The sequence below is a fragment of the Vulpes lagopus genome, chromosome 21, assembly GCF_018345385.1.
Source record: "Vulpes lagopus strain Blue_001 chromosome 21, ASM1834538v1, whole genome shotgun sequence".
NCBI classification, from domain to species: domain Eukaryota; kingdom Metazoa; phylum Chordata; class Mammalia; order Carnivora; family Canidae; genus Vulpes; species Vulpes lagopus.
In genome coordinates, this window is record NC_054844.1 from 15,574,601 (window position 1) to 15,599,556 (window position 24,956).

At 37.1% G+C, this 24,956-nt stretch overlaps 1 protein-coding gene across 4 annotated transcripts in view; it reads right to left on the bottom strand.

Moving 5' to 3' along the window:
* The window catches only part of LMO3 (LIM domain only 3), a 56,402-nt gene that overhangs the window by 12,920 nt on the left and 18,526 nt on the right, over positions 1 to 24,956 (bottom strand). For all 4 annotated transcript variants that reach the window (XM_041735398.1, XM_041735397.1, XM_041735396.1 and 1 more), the window contains one exon: positions 203 to 328. In XM_041735398.1, coding sequence (XP_041591332.1) covers positions 203 to 328 — 126 coding nt within the window. The remainder of the gene's footprint in view (positions 1 to 202; positions 329 to 24,956) is intronic.

A 24,956-nucleotide genomic window follows, 5' to 3' on the forward strand; every position in this document is an offset into this window, starting at 1 on the left:
GTTCTTCCCACAGGTAGAAGCAGCATAGTTTTAAGACATTTCCCCTCAGTGGTTTTGTCTCTGGCACCAGATGAATGTTTGCAGAAAACAAAAATGCTGAGAGTAATTGCTTTAAGTAAAATATATAATTCCCGCTTATTAAATAAATAACTAGCAAAAAGAGGTTTGCTATTTTTTAGACACCAGAATGAAATCTGCTTACCTTTGATTACAAAGCTGACATGCAAAGCAGTCCAGGTGGTAAACATTGTCCTTGGCGCGCATCACCATCTCAAAGGCAGGGATGAGCTTACTACAGGCGGCACAGTTTCCCGTTACACCGAAGAGCCTGGAACAATAAACATTTTTTTTTTCAAACTCTTACAAGGAGATCTGAGATGATGTCTAGAGAAGGTGCCAGTACACCTTGCAAAGCTATCAATACACAATGCCTTATGATGTACACAAGCAAGTTTTATCCAAGGCAGACACATAAGTATTCTTCTCTGTTACATACTCAGTTGACCTTTCTTGATGAAAATCACATCTCGTTTGAGAAGAAAAGGAAAAGACAAATACATTAGGAAGCTTACATAACCGCATGCAAACAAGTCCTTGGGAGTGAATTCACAGCAAAAATCTTCTACTGGATAGAATATGCAGTAAATAGGAATTTTTGTAACGTAACTTTGATCTTAATGTTACATATTAAACACTTCAGTTGCAAAAGAAACCCATTTGAATGACTGACTATTTTCTGACATCTAGCTACTAGGTTTGCCATTATTATGAAAAGAACATTTATGAACCAGCCATTTAAATAGTCAAAAAACATTAGAGGTGCAGGCACCTTATGGCCCTATACCATAGTTATAGCTATGATTATGTTATTCAACTAGCACATTAAACTAAATGAGGCTGTAAACTACATATAGCTCGACCAGGAGTTGAAACATAATATATCGAGAGAACCACTGGAACTGTCCCGGAAAAACGTATTTCAAAAAATCCTATTTGCTACAGATTCCTGAAAATAGTTATTGTAATGACCTAAAAACTAGTATAAAATAAAGTGTCTCTACAGTTGCACAATGGGAAGGAATAAAATATTTTATCCATTTGCACTGGCAATATTTAAACCAAGTTTCTTTAAAGTTGTTAATGGTAGTGAAGAGTTATTATAAATAATATTCTGTGCATAGCAGTTAATGCACTTTTTAACTAGGAAGCAAACTAGATGAAAAACACCACATCTGCCAGTTTTCTTTTTTCTCCAGCATCAGGCTGACAGGAGAAAAATATAATGGCTCTCATGGGAAAGACCAAATTAAAAGCAGTTCTAAACTAATGAATTCAAAGGTGCTATGGAGAAAACTCATTTTATTTATAAAAATGCACTTTAAAAAACTCAGTCTTTCATTTTATTGAATTTAAGGATTACGCACAAATATGCTAAAGTTTCTCTTCTCCTACTTTCTAAATACTCCAAAGACAGGTCTTTGCTTCAGGCATGCGTATTCATTTTCAAGTTTATAACCATTTCTTCTTACCAGGCTAATGACAATTGTTGGAAAGAGTTGTGAGAATGGTTTTCAGAGTCTGGCAAAACGTGTAATAAACGATCACGCTTATGTTTTTGTTAGATTGTCTCTTGAAGAACATAAGCGCCTTGAGGGCAGAAAGCGTAAGTGCTTTCCAAACAGTTTGCCAGTATAATGTGTGCCCTTGACAAAAGGGGAAGGAAGGGTTCCATTTAAGAAAACCAAATTTGGAATTGTTAGCTGCAGTTTTCCTGAAAGAATTTTTAAGACATTTTCACATGCATCCGTAAAGGAGCATAACTCCAATGACAGGCGTGTTCTCCCTTTACAATCCGTATCTTAGGAAATAATTTTTCTCTAAAAAGAACTTCATTGAAAATGCAACATCTCACATCTCCTACTGGCATCGTTAAAACTGAAACCACCCCAAGCTGAAGCTTTCATCCTGTTGTTTTGCAAGCAGAATTTTTTCGGCCGTTCTAACACTTGACGTTGACTTTTCAGGGCACTTTGCACGATCCATTCAGGAGTCACGTCACTCACACGTGCCACTTGTCCCACCTGCTCTTTCATTGCATCTTGGAGAAATAAGGAAATCTTAAGAAGTTCTTTATTCCGTGCATACGGGTGCACTTGTGGATACAAAACGTGGCTGGTGGCAGAGAAAGCGGTTTTTAGGAACTACGCGGTTTGCTTACACCTCATAAACATACCCACACAATGCCATTTTGAAATTCTGGACATAGTTTCCCCCAATTTCAATTGCTCTCGCTAGCTGAGCATTTATCAGCTACCTGATTAGAATTTGTTTCCACACAAACCATTGATCATCAGCCTATTACTAGGCAAATGACAGTTAATTACCCACTACATTAACCACTGGGACCTGAGACCTGCTTCTGCTGCCATCAGTCAACATGATAAATGTGGCAAGTTCAGTAATGCATGGCCAGCCCTGAGCTGCCTGCTATACTGCGAACAACCCTCAATCTCACTTCCAGGCCCAGGAAAATCTATGGCAATCTGCATAATTACAAGCTCTAGGTTAATAACAGACAAATGATTTGTTGCATCTAAACAAAGTCCTTGGAATGGTCCTGGTCTCTGGTGGCTGGCTGGCCGGCGAGCCGCCTCTAGCGTACGTTCCACTGCGCTGTGCACAAAACAGTTCTCTGACGTTACAGCCTTCCAATTTGTTGCCCTCCAATTTATGGATTCTGCATATGTGATTTTTAATCATTAAAGGACTCTTGAAGCAATATTATCTTAATTATTCTCTGCTGTAACCAGGGAATTAGGCTTCAGATAAAATTTTCTTCTTCCACGCACTTTCCCTGCCTCGCTGGAGGCTCCATCAGTTTCCATCTACACCTGGACTCTGAAATCCTAATGATGAATTATTGCCCCTTTTCCTAAGAGGGCGAACCTTACAAGGGAACATTTTACTGAACTGTCAGCTCACAGACTGAGTGCGGAGATGCGGAAATCTGATCTAATTTACTGCAAAACGATGCATTTGTTAGACTTTTTCCTCAGTTTTGTCCAAGGATCAAGAGATCATTCTATAGCCACATTCAGGTTCTTTTTCGCAGTTGGCCGAACCCAAGATTCTCTGAGGAAGGAAACAAAGTCCTATGTTACAAAATCGGGTTTCCAAAGCGTATAATGCTATCCTTTGGTCTTCAAACATGACATTTGGATTCTCAGGCAAAAATGATTTTCATATATAACAATTAAGCTTAAGGCATGCATAGTTCTCATTTGTAAGATTTTTTTTTCAGATGTGTCTAGGATACATTCAAGAAGAGTCTCTTAATTATCTAATTCATTTAGACTACTCATAATCCTGGAGATCCTTGTAACCCCTTCCTTACCATTCCTCACTCCCAGGGAGGCTAATACTGATTCCCTTTTCTGTTTAAGCTGGAGATCTCTGTAATCTCTTGTTTACGGTGCTTACAAGATCTCATCCTAACATAAGGGGAGGGCCTACGTGTACTTGGCAAATAGAACACTGAGACAGACAAAGCTTTATTTTAAAAAGGAGTCATTCTGCAATCCTGACCTAAATTCATCATAGAGTATCAGCTCATAGATTTATGGTAAGGAAAACATAATTGATCCATTTTGCTCAGCTTAAAACATCTTATAGATTATTAAAGCATGGCAGGGGTTAATTTGCCAATTTATGGGCTAGATTTTTCTCTACCATTCATGCTCACAATAGGCTTTAAGCAATATGACCTCTGTCTTGTTTCTGACACACTATCCAAAGTGGACTCACGATATAAAAGGTGACAACTACCATCTATGCAATATCAATGCGTAAAACTATTTGCAGGGATCCCAAAGGACATTCCTGTCCGTTTTCCATTCTGTTTTCACTTTCACTACCTGGTACTGACAATCTAAACATAGACAAGAAGGTAAAAACCAAACAGACAACTTTCTTATAAGTAAGAACTCAAGCCTATCTGTATGCTGCATAACACTTCCCACATGGTAGTAAGCATGCAGAGAAATATTTAATACTTTTTGTGTATGGGTGGCAAAGCACTCAGAAAATTTTGCATTTTTACCAAATGTCCAACAGCTTTTGCAACCTAGTCATAAATCAGGTGGATTCTGTATGGGTTAGTATATATCCATTACTAAAGTTCCTGGAGGTGGGGGTAGAGAAAAACTCAAGACATATAATCATTTAACATAGCAATAATGAATATGGTTTACTACAGGCATCCGGGGGAAAATGAGTGTTCATTGTATTAGTGTCTTTTATTTCACGGCACCAGATGTTTCTATAGATTTTTTACCAGGTCAGTGGCTCAAGTCACTAAATCAAATTCCCCCAAGCCATGGAAAGCATAGTATTCGACTCAAATTAATTTATTATTTTGGGGAAAATGCATACATAAATATCACTGCAATAAACCTTAACTCTGAACAAAGATCAAGTGTTCTCTTCTGGTATTCAGGCAATCCTCATTGAGCAACTTGAATATACATGAAGTCAACAGTAATTTTTTTTTTTTCAACATCGCAGATAAGACTGTTTATTTATAATACCATGTGTGGAAAAAAACAAAACAAAACGCTTCTCTATGCAGAATAACTAGAGATGAACAGAGAATGAAAAGTTTAGTTTTCTAAGAATATGAGATTGTAATCAATGAAAAAGATCTTTAACTTTTGACTGCTGGATGGTGAAGTTTTATTGAACACGTTATGTGAGTAGGAATAGAACATTTTCACAGATTGAGAAGGGCAATTGCTTTTTTGTCTATTACAAATACACTTCTCATCTTCTTTCCTATTTCATTTTTTAAACTAAGGAATGCAGTGATAGAAAATGAAAACACTTTAAACATTCAATTCTTTTGTTTTAAATGTAAAAAAAGCTCACCCATTAGGAGGGTGAAGAGAGTTGAACCTATTGTTCTCTCTCCTGTTGGGTCTTAGCATGTCCTCCACTGTCACAGAGATAAAGAAAGTGTGGGAGTTAAAAGAGGAGAAAAAGGAAACACTGAACACTTCTAAATGTACAAAGGAGAATATAAAAATGTTTAACATTAATGTGAACCATGCTTCTAATTGTTACACAGTTAGGCTTAGCATATATTTTTAGTATACATTTGTGCAAATTTAAATTAATTTGAATTTTTCAAAACTTAAGCTAAAAAACGTTGATCTTATTTTAAAGGAACTAGATACATAACCTGTTAAAGGAAGCTTAGAGATTATTCCTTTCATAGTTAAGCAGTTTTATTCTTTAAAATTAACTCTAATTTGGGTTATTAAATTCATATATTTTATATATGTGTATTTATACACATATATATTAAGTGTATATATTTTTATTAACAAATACAGATCATGCCAAGCACAAAAGCCATTTGCTGAATGTAAAGTGTATATGAATTAATCCATATATTAATATATACCTATAGAAAAAAAATAAAAAATATATATATACCTATAGAGTATATATGCATAATCTCTTTACATGCATGTGTGCATGTGTATGTATATATATACACATATGTGTATATTCTCTTTCTATATAAGATCTTATATACATAAAATAGAAAAGATATATATCTCATATATAAGATCGATTGATAGATAACTCTATATAGATCTTTTTTTAAAGATTTTTATAAATTTGTTTATTTGAGAGAGCGAGAGCATAAGAGAGAGAGAAAGCACGAGTAGGGGGAGGGGTAGAGAGAGAAGCAGACTCCCCGCTGAGCAGGGAGCCCAATGTGGGACTCAATCCCAGGACACTGGGATCATGACCTGAGCCAAAAGCAGACATTCAAGCTACTAGGCCACTCAGGCACCCTTTATGTAGATAGATTTATAGGGAATATGCACACACTCAGCTCACTAGGTAAGCACATATTACAGGTTGAGTGGAAAAATTAAGTAAATGTTACAAAGCGCCTAACTACAATTTCAGTAAAAAAACTGCCAAGGCCCATGCCATATAGTTGTGTACATGTTAAAATATAAAACTTGCTACCTGAAATCCCAGAGGTAGCTTACAGTATAGACAGAAAGCTCAGGTTCAATGAAACCTTCTTAATGAAAGTGGATGCCTACTATGTACACGGTACTTAGGGACGTTAAGATGCATAATCACTGGTTGTGTGCCATCGAGTAACCAATGAGAAGAGCAGTACAAGGGCAGAGGTGAAAAGTGCCATGCAATAGAGGGTGGTTGTCACTTGGTAAGCCTATGCCGTACCAGGGAAAACATGTCACTTGAAGCAGGACTTGAATGAAAGATGGTATTTCAGAAGGTAGAGAACTGGTGGGAGCTGAGAGAAATGTTTCTCAGGTTGATGTTAGAGGATAAGCAGAAGTCTGGAGATGGTCAAGATCAGAGTTATTAAAGTATGTTTAAGAAATGGCAAATATGCTAGCAGTCTGGTAGGCTGAGGTTATAGGGAGTAGGAAAAGAAGCCCAGCCAACCCACAGAGGTGACTCTGGCCTGGATGACTAAGGCTTCATGTTTGGTGCAGTAATATGTTAAGAGTATCCTCAGAATGTGTCCCTCTCCTACACTCAGGCAAAACTCTGCCCTTCCTTGAATTAGGCTGCTGGGTGTTCACATCCAACCCAGATGGTTAATTCCTGAGTGTCTCCCAACCACCGATTGGACTAAAATATCACCCACCCATTTAAACAACAACATGGTGGGGATAATAAAATTATAAGTAAAAAGTTATCCCTGAAGAGGAAGGGGAAAGATTTAACTTTTGGGTTTTTGGAATTCCTGTTATCTATACTTAATACTACATTGGGACTAATAGAAAAATAAAAAGAAATGCTAAAGGTGAAGAAACACCATTGTTATCTGTTTCTCTGGGGAGTGCCTTTTAGGCAAAGGAGAGACTAAGGAAACATTTTAGGAAGACTTACTTCCCACTAAGACTACTTGACTTATAGGAACTTATCATTCTAGAACCAAGTCCCATGAGCGATTGGTTAGGTGTCCATGCCCTGCAGAATCTACCTTAATTTGAAATAGGTTGCTTTAGACTATCTCAAGATAGTCCAGGAAAACAAGACAAAACAGTAATACTGCTCAGTATCTTGAAGGCAGACCTTTAATTTCACCATAGAGCTGGTTCTTTCCCCACCTTCACTCAACTCATAAGCCAAGCTAACTGTATTTGTACTCCCCGTCTATTGCTATGCTGTCCAATATGGTCAGCACTAGTGGCTACTGACCAATTAACATGTGGTTAGTATATATGGAATATGCTCTAAGTAAAACATATACCCCAGATTTCAAAGCACAGAAAAGTAAAACATTTCATGAATATCTTTTAAATTTTGATTACAAATAGAAATGATAATCTTTTGAATACACTTGGTTAAAGAAAACATGTTTTCAAAATTAATTTCATCTGAAAGAAAACGTCTTAATGAGGCTACTAGAAAAATGAAAATTAATATGTGAATCATATTATGTTATGTTTCTGTTAGACAGTGCTGATCTATTTTCCCAGTACCCGTGGATACACTAGGTTTATTACAGTTACACACACAGAGATCTAGAATTTTCTAATTTAAACTCATCCTAGAAATCTCTCTTCCAGTGTTCTATGCCTATAGATAGAAAAAGTAAAGGCCAGGGATGCTTTATTCTAACATCAAACTTAATTGTATGCTGATAGTGTGACTCATTATAGCACACCCATAATCTGAAATAGACAATAATGTCTCGCCTATTTTTCCGGTTCTAGGGTTACTCAGTGTTAACTCCTTTCAAAACTTGCCATTTTCTTCTCCATGTAGTCAGCAACAGGGTAAGATGGAAAAAAAAAAAAAAGGAACTGATGCCTGGACTCCCTGGCTCTGGTCCTAGCTCTGCCATGAAGGGAAGGAAATACCCCACACCAATAGACAGAAGCCTACAGCATTATTTAGCATCAGAACGGCTATGATAACCTAACCATCCTTATCCAGATCTGGTCTTTTTCTCACTATACTTCCCTGTGCTGCCCCATAAAAATAGGGCAAGAAGGGGTTGCACTGGATAAAAGACTCTAGCTTGCTGATCTGACAGAATCGATTTACTTAGAATTACCATCTCTCTCCACACCTGACTCAGTCAAACGTTTCAAACAGTATTTAAATACTATACTTTCACTTTCAACAAATCACTGTCAATTTCCCCTCATACCCATTTTCCAAAGCCGAGCAGGTGTTACTGCTACTTATGATCAGCACAGCAACCTACTGAGAGAGGTGAGTCAGAGGGATGTAAAATTGAATATTTTCACTTCAACATTTGATGAGGATAATACTTCTGGGCAAATATGGCAATTGTACCAACATTTCATAGAATCATAAAATCCTAGTCCTCAGAAGAATCTTCCGTAGCTCAAACGAAAGAAGTATGTCAAACTTGCTATTTATTGTTGGGATATTAAATGACAAGGTTTTTCAAATTTTTAGATAAAGTTATGGGAAAAGCTAGAATAAGAGGACGTACAGAAAAGCAAGAGACAGTGAAATAAAGGATAACATAGATGAACTAAAATTAGAGATATGCATTGTTAAATAATCAAAGTAGATACTTCATCTAGTCTGCTCGAATTTTCAGGTAAGCTTTAATGAGGGAGAGAACAAATCAGTCACAATTACACGAGCATAAATATCTATGACTATTTTTACAGATATTGTGGGCAATTTAGTTATTATCTATCCTTCCCTTGACACAACTGAGGAAGTTGTTAGTAGATCACAATAAATTATGCACTGGTTTTAGCCATGATACAATAAATGCTAATTAGGATGTGCTGTGCACAGTTTTATAATGAAGGCTTATAAGGAGTTTTTAAAGCAACAATCTGTCCTATCATAAGTTTTAAAAAGCTTCACCTACTTAAAATTATATAGGTTTTTCAGGGTGTAAACTTTTGAAGTAATATTTTCCTAAAACTCAGCATTGCAGTCTTTTGCTTTCTTTACAGATGTCTTGAGCCCTACAATTACTTTCCCTTTCATCTTTCATTTCCACACTTGTGTTTGCATACACTATATATAAAAGTGAGCAAGAAAGTGGGGAGGTATTTTATTTGAAAATATGATTTTTACCCATCTCATAACTAATGAACTTGAAACATCAAAATGTTTGAACAGAAAAGAACAATAAAGAGGAAGGAAAAAAGCTTTTATGGGAAGGTGATGGAGGTCATTTTGTAAACAGTTATCTGAGAACTAATCATGGGAAAGACCTTTTCTGTGATCTTTTTCAAATAAGCCACTTAATATTTTCACATGTCAATTTCAACATATTTGCAAATGCCACTCAGTCCTTCTTTCAGGTACTAACCAAGACTCAACTAAGGCTCCGCTGGGAACCACTGACTCCCTGATGACAGTGTAATCAGGGCTGCAATGCAAACGTATCTGTTCTGATGTAAAGTGTTTCTTTCATATCCAGAGGTTATGAATTTGTGACAGTAATTGCTGGAATATTTATAAAAAGTAAACAAAGAGTTAGGGAAGGCATTTACTTATTCTTGCAACTAGCCAGTAAATTTTCAGAAAAACTTTTCTTCTAGGATTATGACTTACTTCAAAGAAAAAGTGCTTTGTAGGAGTCTAGTGACAACCCAGATAAGGACCTGTTATTTTCAATTTAGTTTCAAATTTTATTTAAATCTTTTTACCTTACTCCTTTGAAGAAATTACCTAATTACCATATTTCCTTTTAAGGTAAATGGCAGGATTTAGGACATTGTGTAATTTATAAGTTCAACTTACTAAAAAATAAGAGGGGCAGAAAATGTTTCCAGAGATAGTCATCCTTACTTTTTTTTTTTAATTGATTAATTTATTTATTTGAGAGAGAGAGAGAGAACAAGAGTGGTGGGGAGGAGCAGAGGAAAAGGAAGAAGCAGACTCCCCGCTGAGCAGGGAGCCTGGGGAGGAGGGCTCCACCCCCAGACATCTTGGTAAGTCCGAGATCATGACCTGAGTGGAAGGTAGACATATAACCCAGTGAGCCACAAGAGGCGCCCCTGTCATTCTTGTTTATAACCAAGGATCATTTATTATAGAGGCATCAAAATATACCCTGGCTCCAAATCCCATGAACATTATCACCAAAGATTCATGAAAGGTATCTTATTGGTTCTCTTTTAAAAAAAGTGTTTTCTGCAAAGCAAATTTAACATCTGATGTCATTTGCCTCTAGGATTTTAATGGACAATTATTCTTAAAATGTTATAACAAATTATTCTTAAAACTATCCTTTTAAAAAATCACATGTGGGTTAGTCTGTGTATTAACAAGGGTATTTTACATGTCAGGATGTGTGCAGGACAATCCTGCATAGTACTGTGGCACAGGCTAACTATTAGCAGTGCTTTCTTTATCAAAGTGTTCTGGGTTGGGTAGAAAATTATACAGCAAACCTAGTAATAGCCAAAGATCAATTAGAATTCAGATAATTTCAAACTTTCTGTTCTTCAGTTCCTTTTCTTTGTGTGTGTGACCCAAATAGGCAGAGTGAACTAAATATCTAAATATTTCAGGGCTTTTGTATAATGTTAACATTCTGTGATTCTTCACTTTAGCTGAAGTGTAATTGGATGATTCAAGTAAAAGCTAATTTGGAGAATTTGACTTTTAGTTATACTGAATTTGTAAAACCAAGTTAAAAGGGAAGGTATACAACTTCTATTCAGTACAAGTTAGTATTTTATATCTCTATATATGTATGCATGTATATATATGTATATATGTATGTATTTAACTTGAAGTTTAATTTGAGAATATTTTAAAAGATTTTTGAATTGCCTTAAAGTAAGAACTTAGAAGAATTACCAAAAAAAAAAAAAAAATCCCACGAAAATAATTATTTGTATGAGACAAGTTCCTTTTTGGAATAAGAAATCAACTATATATATAAAGAAAATAGTTTTGTGGAAAGAAGAGGTAGAATTCTTTAGTATTAATTAGTCTAAGCTTGATGCTCTCCATAATAGATTTGTACAACATAGATATGGTATTATGAAGGAGAAACACTGAAGTTGAATTTTGTGTAGTAAAACTATACAAAAAGAACTACAGTCAGACCTGTAGATTATATTTCTGTATCTACACATACAATGTCCTTCATACACAGGACACACAGATAGTATCATATAGACATGATGCGTTTGTGTAGTTTTTTAAACATTTTCTTCGGTAAAATGTTATTTCCATAGCACTGAGTTTTAAGTAAATACTTCATTTTTGAAATGTGTATGCATTTTCTTTATAAAAAGATAGAGCTACAGAGGTATTTCCTTGTTGTGTCACATTTAGGACTTACTATTTGAAGTACTTCTTAGAAATTGCTATTCCACAGTGTCCAGAATTTTAAGTATTCCTTAAACACTTCTAAAACTGGATGTCAAGCCCTTCATAAATAGTGTATTGGGGGTGTGTAACATCAATATATATCCCACTTCCAATTTATAAAATACACTGAGTTCAGTTATCTCTAGAACCATACCTCTATTATCAACCACAAAAGTTCTGTTCAGTGTCAATAAAGTAAATATTTTTGTAAGAAACCTAGGCAGATCACTTTGGGAAAATCCGTTCACGGAATATGTGTTAGAATAATTTGCTCCAAGAACATGACCTTAAGGCAGAATCTGCCAAAATATCTGATATTCATTCATTCATCTATTTTTCTAACACTGTGATAATACCAAGTGGACATGAAAATGGGTTATCAGAATGGAAATCACAAATATGAAACGCATAATCCAAAGTAGAGATGTTTTCTAAGGAATTAGTACAATTCTCAAAAATACATTCCTCTGCTTTTATCATGTGTTTTCCTATCCAGATACATTTTATGAAAGAAAAAAAAAAGCTCCAAAAATCACTCAAAATTTTCTTTTTCTTTTTTTTTTTTAATAAATGCATTAACGTTGGGAATCAGCCATTTAGTCAAATCTGAGAGAGGGGGAAAAAATCCTATCAATAAACTCTATTTGTATTAAAGTTGGGAATCAGCCATTTAGTCAAATCAGAGAGAAAAGGGGAAAAAAAATCCTATCAATAAACTCTATTTCAATATCTGTTCCTAAATGCCCACTGCATAAACCTCATGGTAGGCTCTGTTACTCATGTACATATATGGTCTGGGGTCAAGAGAGAAAAACACTGAATGAGGCACAATTTAAAATCATTTAGTGATCAAAAAAAGCAGAAATAAAGATTCTGAACTCCGACACCCTGAATAGGGAAAAATAAGGCATTGGAATCATTTGACAGCTGATACTTACTGGTAACCACAGGCCCTGAAAAGACAACTTAAAAGATAGTGGAACTTGCGCGTGCACGTGCCTCTGTGCGCCTGTGTGTCCACATGTATAAATAAAGTACTAACCTACTAGTTATCTCTTTTTACTCTCAGCCTGTCAAAAAAACCTGTCAGCTGCAAAGGCGATAAGGGGGCCAGTTTAAAGAAGATACCGGAGCCTTAAGCTTCTTAATGTGCCAAGAATCAATCCCATGAAAGCAAACAACTCGAGAAGGGGTTCTATGTGTTTAGGAGAGCTCTCGGCTCCAGCCCAGAGCCAGCGTTCAAGTTTTCTCACCCTAATGACCCCTGAAGCAGCCCTGAGGGATTGCAAAACAAGGCCGTTACACAAGGCAGCTTGCTAATTGAGAAGTTGATCGGGGGTAGAGAAATCCTGCTTTACCACGTTAAGTGTCGAAATCAAGCATGACTAGATTGACGTCGCCAAATCACCGTCTGGAGGCCGCTCCACGCCAGGAGCAGCAGGGCTTTTCACACCTGATAGGCCCTCACTCTATCTACATCAAGTCACATTAAGAAAGGAATGTATTAGGGAACTGCAGCCCGCGCCCAAGAGCATGACTCGGCTGCCTAATTGCTACTCCTCTGCTCCCCCCACCCCCCAGAAGCACACCTGGCCTGCGGCTTACCTGCGCCCTGGGCCCAACCCGCCCTCCCCACCCATTCTGCGGATGGACGCCCGCTGCTCCGGACAGGTCAGCACCCAAACCCCAGCCGTGGAGGCAGACAGCAGGCTTGGAAATTTCCTATCACACCTCCCAAAAGCACTGATGTGAACTACGGAACCCGCGGAACAGTGCTGGGATGCAGGGCTCTTTGAGGCTTTCTTTTTTCCCCCTTTTCTCTCTTTCTCTCTCTCTCTTTTTTTTCCTCTCTCTCCTCCTTTCCCTCTTTTTTTTTTTTTTCTTTTCCAATGAAGTTGCAGATTCACGGTGTATGATCAGTGAAATGCCTGAAAACAGTGATTTAGACACCACACCGTCTGCAGAAGAGAGGGGAGACCTTCTGCTTTTGAACTTTGAGTCCCCAGTCACGGATTTGATGCTCTCCAACCTAAAATCCCCTGTGACAGATGGCATAATAGATATTCCCGACAGCCCATACTGGCAGGCTGATATTACTTGGTATTTTTTCCTACACTCTGTTTCTGACAGGTTCAAAGCACTTAACCAACAATGTGGCTTAGGTGGGGAGGTGCAGTGAGAACCTGAATTAGGAACCCCCTCCTTCTCCCACTTTTAAATTAAATTTTTTTTTTTACTACTTTTCAATTTTTTTATTAAAATTTTTAAAGATTATTTATTTATTTATTCATGAGAGACACAGGAAGAGAGGCTGAGACATAGGCAGAGGGAGAAGCAGACTCTTCACCGGGAGCCTGATGAGGGACTTCATCCCAGGACCCCAGGATCTTGACCTGAGTGGAAGGCAGACGCTCAATTACAAAGCCAGCCAGGCATCCCCTACTTTTTGATTTTAAACCTCAGTTTTCTTACTGAATCAATGGAGTTAATTTCAATCTGTCCTTCATTAACTACAGGGCACGTGGGGAAATAAATAGCTTTCTTTCCAACTGCAAAGATTTTTTTGGGGGGGGCATAAAAAACTATTCTTACATAAATCTGTACTATTAAAATTAACCTTATATTTATTTGTGAGGTGCTAGGTGGCAGTCATTTTATAGGGCAAACTGAGGCACAGAGGAACAGTGACTCACCTCAGATCTTACAGTTAATTTTAATAGCAGGGATGGAAACCTGGAAGTCTATGTTTTCTGATACCCAGACTGGTGATCACTCCATATTAGACTTTTTGCCCTTAATCCAAGTATAATGGATAAAATAGTGTGATAAATTGATAATGAGAGAAACAAACAACAAACATACAAGGGGAAAAGGTATTTTCTTACCTTGCAAAGGATGATAGGGCAATCCACTGTATTCTACAATTGAGTGCTGACTCCAAGGTATAATCTAAACTTATGATATTTGCAATGCATTTATAAAAAGCTCAACATTCGCTTTTAGAGATTAAAATTAGTAAACAAACCCATAAGAATAAAACCCCACTAAAATGGAGGCTTTATTAATTTTAGAAACCACAAACATAAGATCAATTTCTACACACTAAAGATAATACTATCCACAAAAGAATTTTTAATGTAAAAAGCAACTAAAAGCCGAACTCCTCTCTGAAAATAATACCTCATCAAATGAGACAAATCAGTCAAAAGATTTTCCTGTACTTACATTGCAAAGAAACAAATCAACATCAGTATGATATCTGGCCAATTAGGTAGGGGCTTAGCATGTAAGATTGAATGTTTATTCAGCCCTGGCTTTGTACCTGACACCGTTTTAAGCATTTTAAATAGGTTGTCTCATTAATCCTCACAACCGAATTCACAGGTGGCAGTTTATTCCCCCATTTTAAGGATGAGGAAAATGAAGCAATTAGAATTATGTCACATGCCCAGGGTTGCATGGAGTTAATGGGAGAGGTGAACACCGCAGATTCCTGGTCTGGCCTCATAGAACAGAAGGAACCTCAGAGGCAATTTACTACTTCTTAAAAGATCCCTTTTTACTTCCTGACCTCTCAGAAGTGCTTATGTTTAAAGCCAAATTCTGTTTTTCTAGACCTTCCTCTCTCTGGGGCCTTACAGGACAAGTCTAGATCTCTTTACACAGAACATTCCTCTCTTCTGCAGACTACATAGCCACACCCCTTCATGTTTGATGCTGACATGTCAGGACAATCTCCAAGTCCCTTAAACCAGAGGTCTCAAATTCAGCTTTGACCGATCCTCACCCCCCCAAACCTTCAATGTCAATCCTGCCAGTTCTCTCTCTTTAATGCTATATGGACATGAGCCTTTTTTCTTCAATCTCAGTGACCCATCTCTAGCATGCATCATTTCTCCCCTGGACTCACACTATGACCTCCTAGCTGAACATCTTTTCTACCAGCCTTCCCTGCCCTGTTCTTCACTCTCCATGCTACAGCCAGTTACTGTTTTATGTAACACAGATCTAATGTGTTGCTTCTGCCTATAGCCCTCTCTAGCTCCCCACTGCATGAAGGATAAAGGCATGATGGTGTGAAAGGACCAACCCATCTGGCCCCAGTCTTCCTTTCTCTCTTCTCTTCCACAACTGTGCTTCATCCCCAACATGCTCTCTTCTTTTTCAATTCACCATCTTTTTTCATGCCTGATAACCTACCAGTCCTGACTACCTCTATTAAGCCCTTACTACCTCTATTCTTCCTGGCTAACCCACTACTCCTTTGCCATATTCAGCTCCAATGTCACCCTCTAATTGCCCTGAGGCAAAATGAATAACACCTTCCTTTGGATATTGAGCCACTTGTTTTCATATACTATATGCACCTCACAACATTTGTGCCAACTTCTGTTCCTGTCTCTTCCTTGCTAGATAGTAAGCTCCTTGGTGCCATGCACTCCCCTTGACCTAACATGTGTCTTATTCATATGCCCTGACATTACTGAACTACATAGCAGGGACATAACTGGAAATTAGCATTCTTTCCTTGTCAACGAATTAGATTGCATATAGGAATTTTACTTCTACCCACTAGATTAGTACCAGCTATTTTTAAAATCCCATTTTGAGCTCAGTGTACAATGGATATAACACCTCTAGACAGAAGTCAAAGATAAATTATTTAGAAGCTGTTACAAGGATCAGACCACATTCCCCATGTTCTTCCTTCAACTTATAGAAATAACCTAATAAGGACAAAGCTATACTGAGTGAGGCTACACCAGCCCCATGTTAGGCAACATCATCATCTACTTTCTGAAACTTGGCACAAATTAGATCTCTCTTTGATCTGTTCAATGACTAACAATGGCTCCACATTACTCACATAATAATATTCATTTTGCCCCATATGCTTCTCCAGACCAATTCTGTAGGACCACAATTCTCTCTTTCTTATAAATGAGCCACCTAATTAGAGCTACCAGACTTAGGATTCCCAAATATTGCATGGAGCATACTTATATTTTAGAAAATTATCCATTACTTACCTGAAATTTAAGTTTAACTGAGGATCCTGTTTTGTGGTTTTTTTCCCCTAGCAGCTCTACACTTAATTTGACCAGCCCATTTGCCTTACTGTTAAGTTGACAATGGTCTCCAGTGCCAAGTAGGCAGTAGGTAGCTACTTACAGCTGAAATGTATTTTCTGCTCATCTCTCACGCCAATCTCACCTCCTTCCAGAAGTCTTCTCTGAAGTCTTATGATTAATTGAACTTATAGGAAATATTAAGAAAATATAGAAAATATTAACTACCTTAAGTGACAGTACTGCAATTTTCTCAAATTCCTGGCCATTTAGGGGATTCTAAGAAAACTTATTTTTCTTCAAAGAGTCACATAAACTACTGAAGTTTGAAAAACTACTGTTTTACTTAGTTCATTTGAACAATATATATTCAAAATAATTTCCCACCTCTTCATTGTTAAATGAGTTGGGGGGAAGAGGGGAGGAGTTGGGTACAAAGGAGGATAGGAAGGAGAAGGGAAAAAGTAATGCTCTCTTTGGTACAGAACTATCTCAGTCTGGCCCAGGCTCAGGTCTGACTCGAAAAATTTCAAAGCACTACAGTAATCACACTAATTCACGAAAAGAATGTATTCAAGAAGAAATAATTCATAGTTCTGTACTTAATAAAGTCTCAATTTGAAATAAAAAGCAAAAAAGTCTTTTATTCCAATGAAATATATTGCATTGTTAAGGTCTAGTATATTACACTTATACACACTCTTGACAGAATATATCATTGCAAATAGGTGACCTTTTCCAACCCAAACACTCTCTAGAGCCCAGTTTTTAAAAAAGGCATTGATTACAAAGGTCATAAACTTCCATAGGGATTTTTCTTAAAGAGAACAAAATGTCTTTTCAAGCATTAAATTATATATATATATATATATGTATATATATATATGTATGTATTTTATATATATATTCCCTTACATACACATTATTAATATATTTAGGGGAACCATTATGAAATGGCTTGGCTGTTTTCCAACAGGCTTAGGAAACCAAGAATAAAGAATTGCCTAAATTTCTCTACTCATTCACAAAATTATCACTAGAAAGACAGTGGGTATGGTTCACAGGGAACTGTTTCATGAGCCTCAGAACAGAATTAGAATTGAGTGTGTCTGATGCTACTGATAAGAACCAAGGTTCCTGGTAGGTACTTCACACACCCTCCCAGGTTTATATTTAAATGACTGATAGTTGAGCAATGGTATACAGGTAACTTAAGAAGATAATGCAGATGTGTAAGAGAATAGCTCCCTCTGTTTATACTGGCAGCAGTCTGCCTTACGATGACCTATGATCACTGCACACTAAAGCATAGCCAGTGAGAATGGGCTTTGGAGGCACCCTGTCTAAATCTGAATCCCAGCTCCACCACTTTGCACCTTGGGAACTTTGGCTACATAATTTAATCATCTCGTGCTTCAGTGTCTCTAAGAGAAGCAAAATAATGTTCCCAAAGACTAAATGAGATTACATCTGTAAAACGCTTAGCATAGTCCCTAGCTCAAGGAAAATACTTCATAAATAGTACTAAAATATAAGATACATAAAGGCAAAGATTTTTGTCTGCCCTTCTCACTGCTATGGCTCCAGTCCTTGGAACAGTAACTGGAAGATAGTAGATCCTAAAAAAATATTTGCTATCATCTGAGTCTCACTTATGTTGATTTCATTTTGCGATGTTAAACAAATCCTCATAATTCCATTGCTATGATAACAGATCTCCATCCAGCTGAAATTTTTTCTGTATTTATCCAGTAAATGTAAACAGAAAAATAGAGGACAATCTTTCTTCTTTTTCGTAGTTTTCCTTTAAAAATATTTCTCATATGAATGCTGGAATCTGCAACCTATGTATTTTTAAGCTTTTTTTTTTTTTTTTTTTCCCATTCAATGAATGTCTTCCCTTCTCCTTGTCTAAGGAGTCACTTTTTGGTATAAAGTAAAACTACAAATTTTATTTATTTTGTCTTTTATTTAGCTACTCTGTCAAACTTTCTTATTTATTCTTAAGTTTTCCCAATTATCTACAAGGAAAATAATTTGTTTTTTTTTAATATTTATAATGATTATTTCACTTTCTATCTTGTTACTAATTAGCTAGAACCTTTAAAGCAACATTGAAGAAAAGTGACAATAATGGACATCCTTGGCTTTTTCCTGATTTTAATGGAAATGACTTCAATATTTAATTGTTTTGTGTTTGCTATTAGGTTTCAGTAAATATTCTGAATTTATTTAAGTGCTTTCCTTCCTATTTCTCTTTAGCTAGAAGTTTGGAATGGTGCTGAATTTCATCTGTTGACTTTTTGTTATGTGTTGCTTTAGCCATGCTGTTTCCGTTTTAGTTTGATAATGTAATGATTTGGGTTGAAGCATGTCCTCACATTCTAGAAATAATCATACCTGTTCATCCCTTGCATCTAGAAATAATCTTACCTGTTCCTAGTGTTTTATTCATTACACACTGACAGACTAGTTTTTAATACCTTTCAAGTTTTCAAATCTGTAATCATAAATATAGTTTCTATATATTTTAATATTCTCTTTATCAAGGGAAGGCACTATATTAGCATTATGTTAATTTTGTATAAGTTGAGTTTTAGATATTCAGAGCTTGCGTTTCCTATACAACATTCAACTACAGATGCCAAGTAAGTTGCTAGACATACATGGCTAAAGCCTGGTGGAGAATGGAAACTAGGTGCAGATTTAAGTGCCATTGCAATATGAGCAGGAATTACAACCATGAAGACAGACATATACTAGAAAAAAGAAGTTATAGCTCAATATGATTAGTCTTCCTTCACTCTTGTAAGTGTTGGTGGGGATGAGATACCCAGAAAAATTCTGAACTGTGCAGGATCATGGCATGCCAGATACTAGAAAGCTTTTATTTTTATTTATTATTTATTTATTTGAGAAACAGAGAGAGAGAGAGGGAGGCAGGGAGGCAGAGCACTAATGGGGGGGAGGAGTAGAGGGAGAGGGAGAAGCAGACTCCTGGCTGAGCAGGGAGCCCGAAATGGGGCTTAATCCCAATCCTGGGACCCCAGGATCATGACCTGGGCTGAAGACAGACACTTAATGGACTGAGCCACCCTGCACCCCAATAGAAAGCTTTTGAAAAAGGGTGATCGACACTATTAAAAGATAAAAGAAAATATAAGATGATCCTTGAGAAAATATCCAATGGTTTTAGCAGTTGATATCAGAGACAGGAATTTCAGTAAAGGTAGAAGCCAGATGGTGGATGACTCACAACAAGGTTGAGGGAGTTTAGATGGTGAGGACAGATTACACTTTAAAAAAATTTGGACAATAAAGGAATTGGATAATAACAACATATATTCAGGAGAAAGATTTTTTCTCAGAATGGGAAAGTGTATAGTATATTTATGTGTCAAGTGCCAAGATTTTCTAGAAGATACTAAAGATAACAAAGAAAAAAGAGATACTTCTTATAAGGAAGACTCACAGGATATTGAAAAGAATGGAGCTCAAGGCCATGGGATTGGTCTTTAAAAGGAACAAGGAGACCTCACCGACAAAGGTGAGATAAAATAACTTAAAAATAAATGGAAAAGTAGATGAAATGTAAATAGTGGCAAGAAGCTGATTCATTTCAAGCCATAGGCTTCATTTTTGAAGGAGGCAGCAAAGGCGTCTGAGGAGAATGAGGAGACAGGACAGTTGTCCAAAGAAAGGGCCTGAAGGGGAGCTATGAATGTTCAGCAGAGCTTCAGAAGGTCATGGACAAGGATGGTGGCCAAGGACAAACAAATGATTTCATCCTAGAGACCAGGTGAGGGGGAAACCAATTATTTGTGGAAGTATCAATCTGTATTCTATTTGTTTCCAGCAATCCTGGGCCATGCTAGCGGAATGGAAAAAAAAAAAGTGCTATACCAATGCCAAGGTGCCAGACTAGAGCCTTGCTGAGATTGTACTAGAAGGACAGGCATAGTAGAAGAGTACGGAAAGGAGGATTAAATGATCATCAGTGGGATTCAGTGCTGGGCAGGGAAGGACAGAAGTCTGATAGATTTGACCAAATCAGGAGAAAAAGACATATTGGAAGAGCAGAATGTCTGAAATCAAAAAGCAGTTGTATTGTAAGTGAGACAAGATGCAATTCTGGAGTTTAAGTATTTCTGAGATGGAATATTTTTCTTTAAGGCAAGAGTGTGATCCTGGAAATAGAGGGCTGATGTTCATTCAGTAATAGGGTTACAGAAGTTTGATAAGTTAGGGCTAGGTTTCAGATGGGTCAGCGACATACTTTTAAAATCTCCCCAAATTATAGCAAGAAAGAAATGACAGGAGTAAGAGAAACTCACTCCTAGGCAACAGGTAGTGTAACCAGACTGTATGCAATTTTTTTTTTGAGGATGTATTTTTATTAACGAGTGGAGATGGTCGTGTACATCCAAGATAATGCCAGCTTTTCCCTCTTGGCTTCCTGAAATGTGGTATTCCAGTAAAGGGTCCTGTGCCCTATTGACAGCTGAAAGGAAGCCACCCACCTAAAGGAGAGGCAGGTATCAGGTAAAGCAATAGATGAAACTTAGCGAAGACAATGCTTTGATGGAAAAATGATCTTGCTAAAGATTGTGGACATGGAAAAGATTATTTGATGGTGACATGAGGTTTCCAGAGGACTCAGCAGAAAAATGTTGAATCAAGGTGATGGCAGAAATATCCAGCAAATGAGAGAAAGAATGGGAATGAGAGGATTAGAATTCATGTTGGTAGGTGACAGGGTGGTGGTAGCGAGTCTCCCTTGCATTTGGTGATGAGTAACTACAGGGTTGAATTACAGGGCCTATTTAGAAGTAGATGGCCTCAAATAACTCTGGCATAATAAGGGTTCCAGAACATATCTTGCTCAATCTCAGGGAAACTGTAATGGCCACGGGGTTCAGGAAGAGGCCAAAGAGCTCTTTTCTCAGGAGAGGCTGCCTCCCACTTTACTGAGCAGTGATTTCTCCACTATAGTTCCTCCATCCCGGTTATTTAAACTATTTCACTTCAATGATGTCAAAAATCATCCTCACATGAAATATATAGCTCCAGCTATAATAAAAGTATGGTAAGAGAACATAAAGGTCTGGAGAATATATTAACATATCATGCAGTTCTGAGCAGTTGTTACAAAGTAAATTTGGATTTGAGCTTCCCAGAAGACAAAGAAAAGAGGGAACATGTAAATAATATAGGATTCACAGGGCCCAAGAAAAACACCATTTGATCAGTTAGAGTCCCAGAAACTTTTCATACTCTAAGATGGAGAGAAATTTCAAGAGTGAGTCTGCAGGACATTGTGTGGTACAGTATACACAACCCACAATACCATCCCTAAGACACTGAAAATTTTGCAGCTATTTATTAAAATGTTCTTCAATGCAGGATAATGGCAAAACCCTGATGAATCCTGTGAAGAATTCTAAGGTGTCAAAGGCCAGCATGTAACTCTCTGGAATGATCCAAAGGACATATTTCAGACGAAATAACAATCAGTTTTTCGGGTAATCCACCAATGATACTATTTTATTTAGACAACTTAAAAAAAATGAAAATTGAAAAAAAAAAGAAGCATTTGAAGTTGTAACCCTTAGGAAGAATATAGAGTATGAAGATACCATGATATAAGAAAGCACACCTATGGAATTGAAGAAATTGAACTGAAACACACATGTGGATGGAAAGCCTCTACATGACTGTGGCAAACAGAGCCAAGGGTCACAATCTTCCTCAGCAAGCATTTCTGGGTTTTCTCCAACACAGCTGAGTCACAGCGGCCCTCCATAATGTATTTGGACAAATTTCACAATAATCATTAGCTTCCATATTCATAGAAAAGTCTGTTGTATAATATTTCAGATTCGAGCCAATTGAATTCTGGAGGACATCTGCAAAAACACTGTATTTTGTCTTCAGACATCCTTTCTTAGCCAGACCAAATGCCTCCCAAAGGCCCAATCCTAGGTGTGGCACAAGGGACTATACCACCAGGGTACAGATGCAAGGTACACATCTTCGATTCTGCATAGCAGTGAAAGATGTTTTCCTATTTCCCTGATACCCAAGTTAAGCTCCTTGAAGCTCAGATTATTTATTGCATTACTTTTGTAACCTTTCTCCCAAAGGAACATGTAATCCGTACACAGTTGGCATCAAATATTACTGGATGGTAGATTTGTTTTTAAAATGGTAAAATTAGATAATACATCTCATCTAAATTCATGGAATTTTCTCCCCTAATAATAGAGCCATGTGATAGCTTAAAAAACACATGCTCTATCATCATTCAGTGGCAGTTTATTCATTAGAACATTCTGCACTCTTCTGAAATTCAGCATATTTCATCACATCTCATATTTGGTTATTTTCTTTCTCAAAAAGCCTTGTTACAAATCCAATGCGTTTAGCTACCAAACTATGTCCATAAGGGTCCCTGGACAATAGCTTACATTTTAAATTGTAGTAATTGTGGGTGCCGCTGACCTGTCAATCTCAAATATATTTATAAGCTGCACACACAAAAATGAAATGAACAAAGTGAGTCAGATTAACCAGCTCTGACTACACATTTTAAGAAAATCACTGGGTGTGCCTAGGATCCAATGCTAACAATTTGTTACGCATCACAGTGTTACAGCTTTCTAAATGGTAAGTAACTGTTTAAAAATTCCGAAGCATTCTTAAAATGTTTCACTTAAACATTTCTGCAATAAAATCTTATTGAACTGTTGCTTTCATTAATTTTCTACAGACTAGAGAGCAAGGAATTCAAGTTCGATTTTTTTTTTCTTTTAACTTTGCCTACTACCAGCAAATAAACTGTGCCTCTTTTTTAAATAAACCCCTGGCCTTGAGTTTTGGCCTCTTAATAGTAGCCTACATGGTTGACTACCCTTGGTGTTAAATTTTCTTAAATTGTATTTCTGTCAGTGTATCATTTTTTTAAGCAATGGACCCTATAATAGCAAGCACTGGTCTGTCAGGAGTGCATTTTAACAGCACGACACAAGTATTTTTCACTACAGGAGACAAACAATGATATGTATTACATGCAGTAAACACTGCCTTTGGTACATAGGGTTCTCTTAGCATTTATCTGTCTAAAATCTCACTGTGTCCTGAATAGGGGGGTGCGGGGGAGGGGGAGAAACCCTGCCTCATATTAATGTTGCCAGTGGCTACAGTGCAGCACTAGAAAGAGTCCACTGCCTTGGCACATTTCTCATAAAATAAAACCTTGATTTAATATTTAAAGAACAGAGCAAGGCATATTAGCTCATGCTTACAGAGTCCTTTTCTTTCAACAACTACCACATCTTTCTTTTACAACTCTTTCCCCAAGTATCCATACTTCCCCCTTCTTAGTTACTGAGTATCACTCCCAAACAACTTTCAATCAAGCTTAAAAGGCTTTTAAGAAATAACAGCACTCTCCAAATTGGGCGTGCATAAATCTCAGGGATGCTTAAACAATTATCGGCATTTCTGTTTATTGTATATCTTATCCTTAAAAGAGTTTTTCTAATTGAGAGAATGTGCAATGGAGTATTTACAGTTTGTAAAAATACATTGAGGTGTATACTTAAACTTCATTAGGAATAAAGGTACATCGTCAAAATGTTTAGAGAGCACTGTGAAAAAGAACCTCAGAAGATACTGGAATTCTGTTGTCCTTGCCACCTGAGGAAAAAGGTGCAAAAATTAGCTATGTGGGAAACCTAAAGAAAGCTGAAATTTTATACATCATTTTTCCCTATGGGATATTCAATGTAATGCTTCACAAGGGCCATGGAACTTTCACATGCTAACATGTGGAGAATGTGGGGATGTCAGATATTTCAGAAACCTCTCATGTCAGGCACAAGGACAACTGCAAGTTCCATAATCCTGCCAATAATTCCAATTCATCTTAATTTATGTAAAATATACTGTAACCTTAATTTAACAAGTTCAGTAATCTCCACCGTGAAATATTTTTTCCCATACAGCTTCAGGCGCACATGACATTTCAGCATTTCTTCATCCCTCTTCTTTGTCAATGAAAAGTGGATAAAACACCTTATAACAGTAGTAGCTTTTCATATTCTTAATTACTAATCACTCTTAAAAAGATATCTTAATCCATTTCTTTAACCTTCTCCTAACATTTAATTTTCCAACTATCTTTTTTTTTAAGATTTTTAATTTATTTAATAGAGAGAGGGAGAGGGATCCCTGGGTGGCGCAGCGGTTTAGCGCCTGCCTTTGGCCCAGGGCGCGATCCTGGAGACCCGGGATCGAATCCCACATCAGGCTCCCGGTGCATGGAGCCTGCTTCTCCCTCTGCCTGTGTCTCTGCCTCTCTCTCTCTCTGTGACTATCATAAATAAATAAAAAATTAAAAAAAATTTAAAAAAAAAAATAGAGAGAGGGAGAGAGAGAACAAGCAGGGGGAGTGGCAGGCAGAGGGAGAAGGAGAAGCAGGCTCCTCACTGATCAGGG